Raw genomic sequence first — 14,368 nt, 5'->3', positions numbered from 1 at the left:
ATCACCATATGCATATCGAATTGATCCGTGTTAAAAGCCCTTCAAATCGTTATATTTGATTCAACATCAAATTAGTCGTTCCATTAATATTATGTGGCAGGATTACATTTGCTCAAAATGTGTGTATGTTAAATTGCTAACTGGGGATTGATGTAACCGTTCACATCAATAATTATAGGCATACATTGTTCGTACACAATTATTACTAGACACTACCAAATCAATGTTCACAAAATAAAAATTGCACTGTAAATATTCAAATTCCGTTTGGATTTTACTTGTTCAAGTATCACTTGGCAATTAAATTATTCTATAAAAAAATAAAAGGTTGATAATTAACATTAACGTTGCCAGTGAAATATCTCATCGACCCTATTTTGTACCCCATTCATGAAAAGTATTTAATCAGCTGCATTGTCATTCATAATCCCCGAGGTTCATTCCCTTTGTGTCAAGTAATCATTCTATCGATGCATAGCGTCATTTCACCTGAGGATACACTGCTAAACTTCAAAGTGCACTTATTATAGGAATGGCGTCCTAGCCGTCTCCGCTGTGATACGCTGACACAATACATCATAATTAATATGGATTCTGTATGCGCGTATCCTTTTCCTATCTAGCTATACCCGATTAATTATTCATGTTCGCTAATAGACTGCGACTGCTCGACGCTGGTCCTGTAAGCTGGTGTTGGATCTATTCCATTACACAAAGCGCTGAGAATGAGAAAAAAACAAGGATCGATAGTCTAAATGAAGGGAAGAGTGGTGGCTGGCCGGGTGATGATACACTTGAATGAGACTCACAACACAGCAGGGGAGAGACAGAGGAACTTTAGGGAGTCTTTCAACAAAACTGGCGGCTTTTTGAGTCCCTCCGAAAGTTTGTGAAACGCTGTAGGCAAAGTAGGCTGTATAGGAACCTGAAAATCACTGTTGCTGGTCTTCAAAAAGAAATGCAAGTTACTAGATGCGTTTAAGAGAAGAAATGATAAAGTCGTGCAAAAAAACCTGCTTTATAATTTAGGCCGAATTCAAACTTTTAGATCTGTACATGTATATAGTAAAGGTTTTAAAGGGCACCTATTATGACATTTAAAATGTTCCTAATGTTGTTTTGGGAGTCCCCAACAACAGTTTTACGTGCATGCAATGTCAAAAAACACTTTTGTTTTCGTATAATATGCATTTATTTTTACCTGATTTGCTCACCGACTCCCAAATGATTCGTTCAACGACTCGTTTTTCCAAACCCCTCCTTTGCGCGACGCTAATCTGCGTTGATTGGTCAGATGACCCAGCAGTGTTTACAGAGATAATACTTATTGTTTAACACGGAGTACAATTTATGCTTTTATCAATTAAATCGTGTTATAATAATGATTATAGTCCTCTGCTTTGTAGTTTGTAGTAAAAAACTAAAAATAAGATAAAGAATGTAATGTTATGTTAGCGAGCATAGCCCAGAGTTCATATTGTAAAAGCACAATCAGTCTTTCTTTGCGTTAGCCCGATGCATAAACATAACGTTTTTACAAAAAAAAAAAATGCAGTTACGTTACTACGAGGTATTATTCTATTCTTTAAGACAAACAACGACAAACACTTCACATATCTCAATACAATTGCCATTGAAGACCTAGAAGCTAAATGGTACACACAACAAACAAAATAATAATTAAGCATGCTACATAAAACATAAAAGCAACAATTATTAATAACACTTACAGGTTGTGATACGGAGGAGGAAGCTGATGCAAATACACTTGGAACTGAACCTTCCTTCAATATCAGCCGGCTCGCGAATCCAAGTTTGATTGCATTTAAAAAGCGATCGTCTTCAAAATGGCGCGAACAAAGCACAAGGCTCAGACTATACTTCTGTGGTATAGTTGTATATATGAATTGTAGCCACTTAGTCTTTAAATGCTCCTCCTTGGGCAGATGAAAAAAGTTGGCTTTTGAGTCGCACTTCAGAACACACCGTCTCGTCGCCATGATGTTTTCAAGTTTTCCCTGCTGGCCTTGGAGCGCAATAAGTGGGCGTATCGTATTCAAATAACTTGACAAGTTGATGTCATCTAGTCAGAGAAAAAGCTTCGGTCTTCTAACGATTCATAAAATTACTCCGAGTCGACTCTTATTTTTGAAAGACAATAACTTTATATACGGTGCACTTTCATATTTCAAACTTTGCAGGATGTTTTTGTTCACTTAGATCTATGTTACACACTACATGAAAGGTAAATTTCAAAATTCCATAATAGGTGCCCTTTAAATGTTGTTGAAAGAAGTCTCTTGTGGTCACCAAGGCTGATTTATTTGATCAAAATACAGTACATTTTTTTTAATATTATTACCATTTAAAATAATTGTTTTCTATTGTAATATATATACTATAATTTGTTTTATTCCTGCGATCAAAGCTGAATTTTCAGCATCATTATCTCCAGTCTTCAGTGTCACATGATCCTTCAGAAATCATTCTTGCTGATTTGCTGCTCCAAAAAAACTTTTTTTGAAAAAAGTTTTTGTTTTGTTTTATTTGCACTACAAAGACTGTATATATTTGTTATTTCTTTTTGGTATAGTGCTCAACAAGCATAATTTAATGTTGCCCAATTGTGGCCCGTTGAGGGGCAATAAATATCAAAAGTTCCAAAACATCTGTTGTGTTATTTGTATCGGTCCACTATATAAACATAATATCTACATACATGGCATTTGATTGGAGGCTAGTCTCACTTTGTCCCACAGCAAAATTAAAATAGTTTAGATGTGTGTACATTGTTTTGTATTGTATTAAGTTTCCATTTCATTATAATATTCAGATTTATCATAAATAATTGAACATGCACATGTATTTTAAGTTCCGTTAAAGAGGGGTGGAGGTGGGGTCACATTTGAGCATTTAAAAATGTACTTGAAAGTAACGCAAGTTACTTTCTGAAATAACTGGTTACTTTTATAATTTGTAACTGAGTAACTAAGAAGTAACTAGTAACTGTAACTAATTACTGTTTAAAAGTAACTTGCCCAACACTGACTAATATAGATTTTCTTTATATAGCCTAATCTGTGAATACAGATGTAATACAACCCGTTGAACCCCCAGTTGAAACGTCAACTAACATTTATTTTCAGAAGAGCAAGGAAAATCCTGTTTTTTTCATGAAAAGGCCCTTTTAAAAACAGCGTTTCTGAGCATCATTCTGTTTCTCTAAAATAACAGCTTGACCTTGAGTATATGAACAGGCAATATGTATCTCTCATAAGTGCAAACCAAAACCACATACTGTATGTGAAGGTTAATGTTTTTCATCTCTCTCTACACTGAAAACAACTCGCCTCAAAATGAACACTACCTTCGACAGGCCTCACACATGGAATAAAGAACAAAATAAATATCCACCACTGACTTTAAAGTGCGTTTGCCCATAATTACCGAAGCACGTGCGTTCGACCGTCCGTCCTGCACAAAAAGCTGCGGTTCTCTTACGTAGAGTTCTCTCGTACTGCGTCGAAAGAACGCTACGGGAAAGATATTTCTTTGTCGAGATTGAAGCCAAAAATTAATCCTTAATTTTGTAATATTGTAAAACGCTTTTCTGAAGCATACAACCTAGGCGGAGCAATACAGCTCACCCATTGGCTGCTCTGCCAGAAAAGCACAGCCTATGCGAGGCCAGGACGCTGAACCAATGAGGACGCTTCGCGCCCTTCTGCGTCACCTCCCGCCCAAACAGGCGTGGCCTAGGCCTATAAATACGAGCATAGCTGTCTAACACGCCGATTTTCTTAAATTCAACGAAGCTGCACGCATCGCTGGATTGATTCGAGCCACCACAGCCGTTTGGATACAAGCACCTCAGCAGGACGAGCCCTTACCTGAAGCCGCTGGTCTTCGCCGCCTTCAGCCACCGTTCCCTGCTGCGCTTCTCCGGCGTGGATATATCCTTTCAGTTTTGTGTGTGTTTTGTGTGTGTGTTCGCCTACCGCGTCACACGCTTTTTCCTCACAAAAGAGCACGAGCGTCTTTATAAAGATGTCTCGCTTTTCCTGCGGCTCCTGCCGAGCCGCGCTCATCGACGGGGACCACCACGAGTTATGTGTTTCCTGCTTGGGCGAGGAACATGCAGCTATCGCTCTCGGTGATGGCGGCTGCCATCACTGCGACATGATGCCAATCGCGACTCTGCGGACTCGCCTTGCATCTTTCGCCGAAGCTGCTCAACCGCCCCCTGTAGCGCCGCGCCGTAAAAAGCGCCGTGCTCAGCGGGTCCCGGAACCTCCCTCCACGAGGAGCTCGCCGCCGCCGCCGCTAGCTCCTCTCAACGTCTCGCTCGAGTCGCTCACCGACGGACAACAGCCGCAGCACGCCGCTTTGTCCGTTATGGATGACGACCAGCAAGCTGTATCAGAGGGAGATGATGATTGCTGTTCGCTTCTCGCTTCGGAGAGCGAGGGTTGGGCGAGCTCTGTGGACCTCCCCTCCCCCGCTGTTCGAGAGCGCAGAGGAGGGAAGATCAGCATCGAGGCGGAACTGATGCGTCTGCTCACACAGGCCGTGTCGAGCCTCGGCCTCGATTGGTCGACGCCCGAACAACCTGCACTCAACCGGCTGGATGGACGCTTCCTCTCTGGAGACCGCGCTGCGCCCCCCTCCAGACACGCACCGTTTCTTCCTGAGCTTCACGAAGAGGTAGCGAAATCATGGAAGGCGCCATTTTCAGCCAGAGTACGTACTTCTGCCTCGCCAGCATTCTCCGTAGTGGACGGTGCTCGAGACAGAGGCTACCACGCTCTCCCTCCGGTCGAGGAGGCGGTAGCGACTCACCTTTGCCCACCCTCTGCGGGACGGCGGGCTAAGGGAGTCCTACCATCCAAAGCTTGCCGCACGTCTTCAGCTCTGAACGGTCGCGTGTATTCCGCCGCCGGACAAGCTGCATCGGCGCTGCACACCATGGCGGTGCTTCAAATCCACCAGGCCAACCTCCTCTGCAAGCTAGACGAGGAAGGCCCGGGCGCGATCAGTGTTCCGGACTTGCGTAGCGCCACAGACCTAGCTCTTCGCGCTACAAAGTCCGCCGCACACGCCATCGGCAGGATTATGGCCACAGCTACTGTTTCTGAGAGACATTTATGGCTGACTCTCTCTGAAATGGCGGAATCCGAGCGCTCTGCGTTTCTCGACGCCCCCATTTCACCGGCTGGCCTCTTCGGATCCTCCGTGAAGGACTTCGCGGACCGATTCGCCGAGGTACAGAAAACTTCGCAGGCCATGAGACATTTCCTGCCAAAGCGCTCCAGTTCCGCAACAGGCCGCCCTAAACAGCCGCCTGCCCGAACTCAGCAGCGCCCCGCGCCCGCCGCGCCGGCCCAGCAGCAACAGGCCCGAGAGAGACCACGGTCTCGCTCCGCCGGACGCCGCCCGCCACCGCGTGGTCCTCGGCCCAAGATCTCAATCAAGCCCGAGGCCTCGGCGCCATCCTAGCCCTGCTAGGAAAAAGACGGTGTTCGGGTCCCGCTGCGGCCGGACTTCCACCAAAGATTCCCGCTTGTACAGCCCTAAGTTCCGTGTTTGTACCAGTGTACTCAGCAGCCAACAAACCGGCCGTAAAGCCCGTTTGCCTGCACACAAACGCCGTTTTCACGGCGACCCAGATAAATCTAAAAAAGAGTTTAATTTCTGGTGTTCCGGCCAAGGCCGATGGTGTAATGTGTGTAACTGCAATGCCCACCCAGTGCCCATTCATTCACACAAGCACAGCCCCGTTCAACACAGGGTTTGCACACATAAAATCGGCTCACACCGATTGTGCTTTACGTGTAGTGAGCGTGCCCACTGTCCAGTGCCCACAACCACTACACACTGCACGTTCCGCGGTTTCTGTAAAAACGAAACTAACGAACGGTCAGTCAGTACACAAACACAGTGTCCCCGGTGTTATAAATGTGCCCGCCACCAAGCGCCCACGTTTATTCACAAACATAACGAGCCCCGTAGGGCTCGCCCCGCGTGCTCTCTCTCAACTCAGAGAGTCGAGCGCGCGCGGGACGCATACTGTGTTAAACATGTCCCCCGCCTCAGACGCCACGGCGTCCATGTCACAGCACATGGTTGCTCTCGTGTCGCCGCCATTTCGCGACCAGAGCCCAGATTACATTCAACCCCTAGTCACACGTGCAGATGCATGGGAAGGACTACCCGGGGTTTCAGAATGGGTGCTAGAGACTATAAAAAGAGGCTATTCGCTACAGTTTTATCGACGCCCTCCCCGTTTCACGGGAAAAGTCGAAACCACGGTAAAAACAGAAGTAGCACATCTACTTCGAGCCGAAATAGCGAAGCTATTGAGCAAAGGGGCCATAGAGCCTTTATCTCAAGCTCAGAGCGAAGGGGGCCTGTACAGCAGATATTTCCTGGTACCGAAGAAAGACGGGGGTCTCAGACCCATTTTAGATCTAAGGCGTCTGAACAAAACGCTTGCAAAGCGGAAGTTCAGAATGCTCACGACCAGAAGTATCCTCGCGCAAATTCGCCGAGAAGACTGGTTTATGGCAATAGATCTGAAAGACGCGTATTTTCACATACAAATTGCGTCACGTCACAGGCGATTTTTGAGATTCGCCTTCGAGGGCCGGGCATATCAGTACACAGTCCTGCCATTCGGCCTATCCCTAGCACCTCGTACATTTACAGTGTGCATGGACGCGGCGCTGGCACCCCTGAGACTCCGGGGCGTTCGAATTCTGAACTATTTGGACGATTGGCTAATTCTGGCTCAATCGCCGTCAGAACTCGCTCACCACAAGACACTAATACTCGATCACCTCGAGTGCTTAGGTCTGAGGGTCAATTGGGAGAAAAGTTCACTGTTTCCCAGTCAAAGGATCTCCTTTTTAGGACTGGATCTGAACTCACTGTCTATGACAGCACAGCTGTCATCACAGCGCAGGCGAAATACCCTGCAAATGGCGAAATCCTTCCTCAGCGGCCACATAGTGCCACTCAGGAGATTTCAGAAAATGCTGGGCCTCATGGCCTCAGCCTCAACAGTGCTGCAGTTGGGCCTGCTGCGCATGCGCCCACTACAGTTCTGGTTGAGAGCGCGCGTACCGCGCCGAGCATGGCTACACGGTCGCTATCGCCTCAAGGTCACTCAGGAATGCATTTCAGCCCTGACACCATGGAGAGCGTCAGACTGGTACCGGTCAGGTGTAAGCCTGGGGACTTCCTCGAGCCTGAAGGTGGTGTCCACGGACGCGTCCACCTCAGGCTGGGGAGCACTGCTCGACGGCAGTCCGCTCTTTGGCCAGTGGTCAGAGCGAGCCGAACTACCGCACATAAACTGCCTGGAAATGATGGCAGTGGACTTTGCGCTGAGGCGCTTCTGTCCCCGGATAAAAGGACACCACGTCCTGGTCCGCTCGGACAACATGTCGGTAGTAGCCTACATAAACCGCCAGGGTGGCGTGAGATCCCGGAACCTATTCAGGTTAGCGGAACGCATACTGGTGTGGGCCCAGCACAACCTGCGCTCGTTAAGAGCAATGCACGTGCCAGGCCACTTGAACGTAGGCCCGGACAGACTCTCACGGAACAACGTTCCCACTGGAGAGTGGTCCCTACACACACAGACAGTGCGTCTGCTGTGGAAAACGTTCGGCAGAGCGGAAATAGACCTGTTTGCAAACCAGGAAAACGCTCATTGCCCAGAATTCTTTTCGAAGAGCACGAACGCGCTGGCCAGAGTCTGGCCCCGCCGCCCGCTCTATGCTTTTCCTCCTGTCTCACTCCTGCCTCAAGTGCTGGAGCGTATCAGGGAGAGCGGATGCTCAGTACTGCTAGTTGCTCCATTCTGGACGAATCAGACCTGGTTCCCAGCTTTGATGCGACTGAAAAGTACTGCCCCGTGGCCGATACCAGTGAGGAGAGACCTCCTCTCACAGGCCAAGGGCTCGATTTTGCATCCTCACCCCGAGCTTTGGTCCCTACACGTATGGGCCATAAACGGGTACCCGCTAACCTCCCAAGAGGAGTGTTAGACACGATCGAACAAGCTAGGGCTCCGTCTACTAGACGGCTCTACGCTTCCAAATGGTCGGTGTTCTCTGGATGGTGTTCAGATCAAGGTCTGTCACCACTTCAGTGTGGAGAACCGGAGATTCTCTCCTTCTTGCAAGAGCTATTGGATAAGGGAAGAACCCCATCCACGCTCAAAGTCTATGTGGCTGCCATATCAGCGTTCGTTAATCCAACGCTTGGCCGTTCACTAGGCAGGAACGACCTGGTGGTCCGCTTCCTGAGAGGCGCCAGGAGGTTAAACCCTCCAAGGCCTCCTTCAGTCCCCGTTTGGGACCTTTCTACAGTGTTGAACGCTATGAAAGGGGCCCCTTTCGAGCCTATTCACTCAGTTGACATGAAACACCTGTCTCTCAAGACCGTGTTTCTTTTGGCTCTCGCTTCAGTGAAGCGTGTGGGAGACTTGCAAGCGCTCTCAGTGAGAGCTTCTTGTATGGAGTTCGGGCCAAACGACTCTATAGTCGTGTTGAAACCGAAGCATGGGTACGTGCCTAAGTCCCTCAACACACCGTTCAGGGCTCAGGTCATCTCCCTGTCGGCCCTGCCGGCCTCGGAGGACGGAAATAGCTCCCTTTGCCCGGTCAGGGCATTAAGAGCTTACGTGTCCCGCTCCGCTGTTTTTTCGACAGACGGAGCAGCTCTTCGTTTCGTTCAGCGGGCGCTCCAAGGGACGAGCCGCAACGAAACAGAGTCTGTCTCGATGGGTAGTGGACGCCATTGCGCTAGCCTACGCATCTAGAGGCTTGGAATGCCCTTTGGGCATCAGAGCACATTCCACGAGAGGCATGGCCTCCTCATGGGCTTGGTATAGCGGAATCTCGTTACAAGATATCTGTATGGCGGCAGGCTGGGCCTCCCCGTCTACATTTATTAGGTTCTATAACCTAGAGGTTCCTGCGTTGCAGGCTAAACTGCTCTCGGTCTAGAAGACTATGTATAAGTGTTCCTGCCCCGCACTGCGGCCCAGGTCACTTCAATGGTAATATGTACAAGTGCTCCTGCCCCGCGCTGCGGCCCAGGTCACTTCAATGTCTAATATGTATAAGTGCTCCTGCCCCGCGCTGCGGCCCAGGTCACTTCAATGTTTTAAGCATCACTCACTGACAATGTGTCCCATGAGCATGCTATTACCCCTCATATATATCTATATTTACATATATATGCTATTATGCCTTAAGAGGCACTACTATAAGGGATGATGCTATCTTAGCCGCTCTCCTTATACTTCTTGGGGTAGGCGCTTGTATACCAGGGCGCGCGCGCCCTTAGGTGTCTGTGTCGATCCAAGAACACGCACGGCGGTTTGCATAGGGTTCCCGTAGCGTTCTTTCGACGCAGTACGAGAGAACTCTACGTAAGAGAACGTACTCGGTTACTAGCGTAACCTCGGTTCTCTCTAGGAGAGGGAACGAGTACTGCGTCTCATGCCGTGCGTGTCCACGCTGCGTCGCTTCATTGACGAAAATCGGCGTGTTAGACAGCTATGCTCGTATTTATAGGCCTAGGCCACGCCTGTTTGGGCGGGAGGTGACGCAGAAGGGCGCGAAGCGTCCTCATTGGTTCAGCGTCCTGGCCTCGCATAGGCTGTGCTTTTCTGGCAGAGCAGCCAATGGGTGAGCTGTATTGCTCCGCCTAGGTTGTATGCTTCAGAAAAGCGTTTTACAATATTACAAAATTAAGGATTAATTTTTGGCTTCAATCTCGACAAAGAAATATCTTTCCCGTAGCGTTCTTTCGACGCAGTACTCGTTCCCTCTCCTAGAGAGAACCGAGGTTACGTTAGTAACCGAGTACGTTTTAAGCGGCACGTGCAAAACGAGAAATCTGATTTTCTCAGCGTACATATGAGTACATACAGTATGAGGCAGAATATACCTTGTGTATATGCACCCTCAGAGCATTTTCTTTCTCAAATACACTCATGCCTACATAAAGGTCCAGCATAGCAATTGGCTTTCTCGCCGATTTCCACCGTATAAAGGTTTACTGAGAAAAAAAACACTAAAATACTGTAGCAGGTTATTTGATTTAGAGCGACTGGACTGAACTAAGGCTGCAAGGTCTTTCCATCTTCCTAAATGAGACTCCATGTGACAATCGGAGGAGAGATGGCAGGGAAAATATTACAATACGGATGATTGCTAAGCCGAACAGATGAACTTTTGATGAGGAAAAGCTCATTAGGTCTTTCCGGTTATACACACGCATGAAGGCGGTTGAACCGGGCTAATGAACAAAAGGAATCGCTGTTAAGGACAGCACGTCCTCCATATCGACAGGAGTCATTATCAAAGTTAATGATGACACAGCTATACGGTGCCTTTACGGCCTGTGGTTTCTGAATTCTGAATTCTGAGTAAAGCTGCTGCAAATGTGTTTTATTTATAGCTTGGCTCTTTGTTTCTGGATATGCTTATTATATTTATGAGTAATCATTTCCTGTATCCACTGTTTCACCAATTAGAAGGCTGAAAGAAATGGTGTTCACATCGCATTTCTATGGAAATCTGTTTCTGCTTCAGAGCAAAACATTAAAAAGTCTCAAATAAGAAATAAGAGTCACACTGTGAGATATAAAGTCACAATTATGAGAGACAAAGTAACTTTTGTGCAATATAAAGTCAAATTGTAAGATATAAAGTCACAATTACCTTTTTTAATGTTTAACTCTACGGCGAAAACAGGCTTCAAAACATTTTACTCAAAAAACGAAAGAATACATTCACAGTAGAGCTGCACTATTCTTATGAATAAACCGAGAATCACAATTTTTGTTTCAAATACACTGTAAACAGTATACACTGTACTCTGCTGCCTTACATTTTTAAGTACAATCAGCTTGGATGTTTAAGTCATTTCAACTTAAATTGTTAAAGCCCCCCTGTAGTCAATAATTTTATCAATCAAAGCTCACCTTTGATCACCAAAATTACATATTTAAACGTTTCTTCACGCTTTAAAATAGCTTGAATATACTAAAACCTTGCCTCATTTAGTACGACTCACTCATAAATACAACTGGATGAATCAGTGTTTTTGAACAAATCTCTTGAATGAATGATTCAATGACAAAAAAAAATGTTAACAGTCATTTGTAGCCACCTAGTGGCGTAACTGATACAATCGTTATTTGAAATGGTCAGCGGCAGCGCAAACACAGATTTGAATGTCAAAAAAATGAAGGAAAATCTTGTTCGTATTTCCTGATATTTACATATTCATATAAAAGGCACAATAAAATCAGATCCAAAAGCACACACATTCACAGCAAAATGTTACTCAAGTCGGGTGCTCAACAACAACAAAATTTAAAAAGGGAAAAAAAGTTGGCTCCAAAAATATGAAAAGTTGAATAGACTCACACACAGGTGGTAACGTTTCGAGCAAGTAGGCTCTTCGTCAGTCTTTTTATCCCTTTTTATAAAAGGCACAATGCAATTGAGTAATTTAAAAAACTATATCTGTATCAATTTACATTGTGAGATATAAAAGGTACAATTTCAATTGTGGTATATATTGTCGCAATTAAGGGATTAAAACTCACAATTACCTTTTTATAGTTTTACTCTGTACGAAAAAAAACAGGCTTCCAAATACTTCACCCAAAAAAGCTTAAAAGCAGGCATAAATAAAACAGTATATTTCTAGGACCGTTATAAACTACAAACTAAATTATGACATTATTCTCACTATACTGATGCATTCAGAAGTTTAACTTTTGGGTTGTTTTTGCAATTCAACATATTTAAAAGTACACTCCTCCCAGTTTCAAATCTAATGGAATTAATATAGAAAAGTGTTGGGAAGAACTAAGGACTTGTCTGAAGGTTCAAATAGAGCAAAAAGAGAATGAGAGAAAGAACTGATTGGGAGCACAATGGCATATGTTCACATCTTTAAACAGAAGTGCAGAGCTACAACAAGACATCTTGATGAAGTGGGGGTCAGACGTCTGAAATGTAGCCAGAGACATCCGGGCGTTTTGCTTGGGGAGCGGAGCACGACCGACACAACGTGTGCAGTGTTAGAAATAGAAGCGAGAGGCAAGAGAGCTCTTCTTCTGTTCCTACAGTCTCACTAATGCAATTAGCTCAACAGATGCTGCTTCAACCCACAGCTTTTATTCAAGAGATGAAAAATATCATTTGTAATACAGCATCAAAGGCTAGAACACATCACAAATGAGACCTCTTGAATATCACAATGGTTTCTCCAAAACACCAATTAAAGGAATAGTTCATCCAAAATGAATTTACTGTCAGCATTTACTCACCCTCGTGTGATTTTCAAACCTGTTTGACTTACTTCCTGTCTTCTAGTGTAATTATCTTTTTCCATACATTGAATGTAAATGGTTGGGGAAAGTTACTTTTAAAAGTAAAGTTTTACAATATTACATTACTCGGTTACACTTTATTTTAAAGGTACAGTACACTGTGTAGAAAACGCGTTTTGGAAACGTGCTGAGGTAGGCTAGTGCTTTTTGTCCCTCTGCTATTATAGTTTTTCAAAATGGCGGAACGACATGGATGCCTCCTTGGACTTACCTGTCCAATGCAAATAAAGATAAGAAATTCTTCGCTTACTAGGATAAGTCAGATCATTGGCAGAGGTAATTTTACACCAATGAGGACATATTTATAAATAAAGACATTGATTTTAGCTAATAAAATACTTTAAAAACTACACAGTGACGTAGTTACATTGTACTTATTCATATTAGTACTGAGTAATGTTAATTAACTGCATGTACTTACTATAGAGTTACAGTTAGAGTTTGGTTTAGGGTTAGTTACATTTAATTATGCATCATTTACTGTTATTACTTTAGTTAGTACATGTAGTAACGTGTAACTATACGCCACCTTAAAATAATGTGTAACCCATTACTCCCTAAAAAAATATTGTATTAATATTCTGAGTTTTTGTTTCAGTGATTTTATTAATTTTGAGGAATACTGAATCTGGTTTTGTGCAGGTGAGATGAGTAAATGCATGCTCACATTTAGTCTAGATCTACAATATCCGTCATGTTCACACACAACACACACAACACACACAACACCTCCGCACTTACTCACGATTTCTCAATATGAGGACAGGAGAGCTGTCAGTCAATAAATGGGAAAACAAAGTAACTTGCATAACTTGTTTAAAAAAGTAACTCAGATATTTTGTTGTAAATTTAAAAGTAATACTCATTACTTGAAAAAGTAATCTGATTACATAACTTGCGTTACTTGTAATGCGTTCCCCAACACTGACTGACAAATTCACTGTTCCTCACACAAAACTACTCATTGACTTTATTTATATAGCGTTTGAGTCATATGGATAATGTTTGATGGTGTATTTTATTTTGTCATATTTTTGGGTATTTGGGTATTTTTAGGTATTCTCCTAAATGTTTATTTTTGGGGATAACTATTAATTTAAATAGAAAACAAAAACCTTTTCCTGGAGATTCTTCTCCTAAAGGTTTTGAAGGGGCTTCTTAAAAGTTCTTCATCTGAAAGATAAAAGCCTAGAAGTACACTACGGAATAAATTCAAGGAAGTATGCAAGAAAAACTCAATGGAGAAAATGTTTGTATTTTCTGAATTTCCATCTTTATCAATCTGTGCAGACGATTAAAATGAGGAAAGTGGAATTTCCAAAATAAGTCTATCATTTATAAATGTCACAAAATATAATTAAATGTCAATTGATGCATAAAAATGTGTAATGATAGACCTAAAAATAATCAGGCCAATTAATTTGGCTGTTTTAGATTATCGTGGCCCCTTTAGCTGATTAACGGAAATAAAGTTTGGTTCTAAAGTTTGGTTAATATGCACATATTCTGTTATAAATATTTTTAAATAATTTTTAATACAGTCTGAGCAAGTGATGATTTTCTGAGATAAATAGGCCATAAGTTATTGACTTGCACTTTACTTTGTAAACATGAAATGCAGAAAATACAAACAACATATTCTCAATGGGGTTTAGTGCATACTTTGAATTTATTCTGTAGTGCACTTACAGCGGCTGCGGTATTTTCAAACGAAAAACTTTCGACAAGCAACTTCAAAACATTTCAAAGGAATCAATAACCACTTCAAGATATTTTAAAAGAATTTAAATACATAAAACCCAGAATGTAAGAGCATAGAAAACTTTTTACAAAAAAATGATTCAGGACAGCTAATGCATACTTAACGGTATACTGACGCTGATTAATTTTATGATTAAAAAAAAGATTAAAATAAATGTTAATCAGAAAACCAAAGACTCGCTA

At 43.7% G+C, this 14,368-nt stretch overlaps 2 protein-coding genes across 6 annotated transcripts in view; one reads left to right on the top strand and one right to left on the bottom strand.

Annotated features, from left to right (window-relative positions):
- Positions 1–14,368, bottom strand: part of khdrbs3 (KH domain containing, RNA binding, signal transduction associated 3) — a 138,382-nt gene that overhangs the window by 75,549 nt on the left and 48,465 nt on the right. The gene's annotated exons all lie outside the window — the stretch shown is intronic.
- On the top strand, positions 6,222–9,426 carry LOC306987270 (uncharacterized protein). Its single transcript, XM_079591380.1, has 2 exons — positions 6,222–9,107; positions 9,161–9,426. Exon 1 carries the CDS (start codon positions 6,224–6,226, stop codon positions 8,825–8,827), a length of 2,604 nt encoding a protein of 867 aa, XP_079447506.1. The 5' UTR covers positions 6,222–6,223; the 3' UTR covers positions 8,828–9,107; positions 9,161–9,426.

The sequence above is a fragment of the Phoxinus phoxinus genome, assembly GCF_949152265.1.
Source record: "Phoxinus phoxinus genome assembly, chromosome: 19".
NCBI classification, from domain to species: domain Eukaryota; kingdom Metazoa; phylum Chordata; class Actinopteri; order Cypriniformes; family Leuciscidae; genus Phoxinus; species Phoxinus phoxinus.
The sequence above is the reverse complement of the archived record's forward strand: the minus strand, read 5'-3'. Positions and strand labels throughout refer to the sequence as shown.

Excerpts from the sequence above, each read along its gene's own strand:
- LOC306987270 (XM_079591380.1), top strand. The coding sequence starts at position 6,224 with ATGGGTGCTAGAGACTATAAAAAGAGGCTATTCGCTACAGTTTTATCG.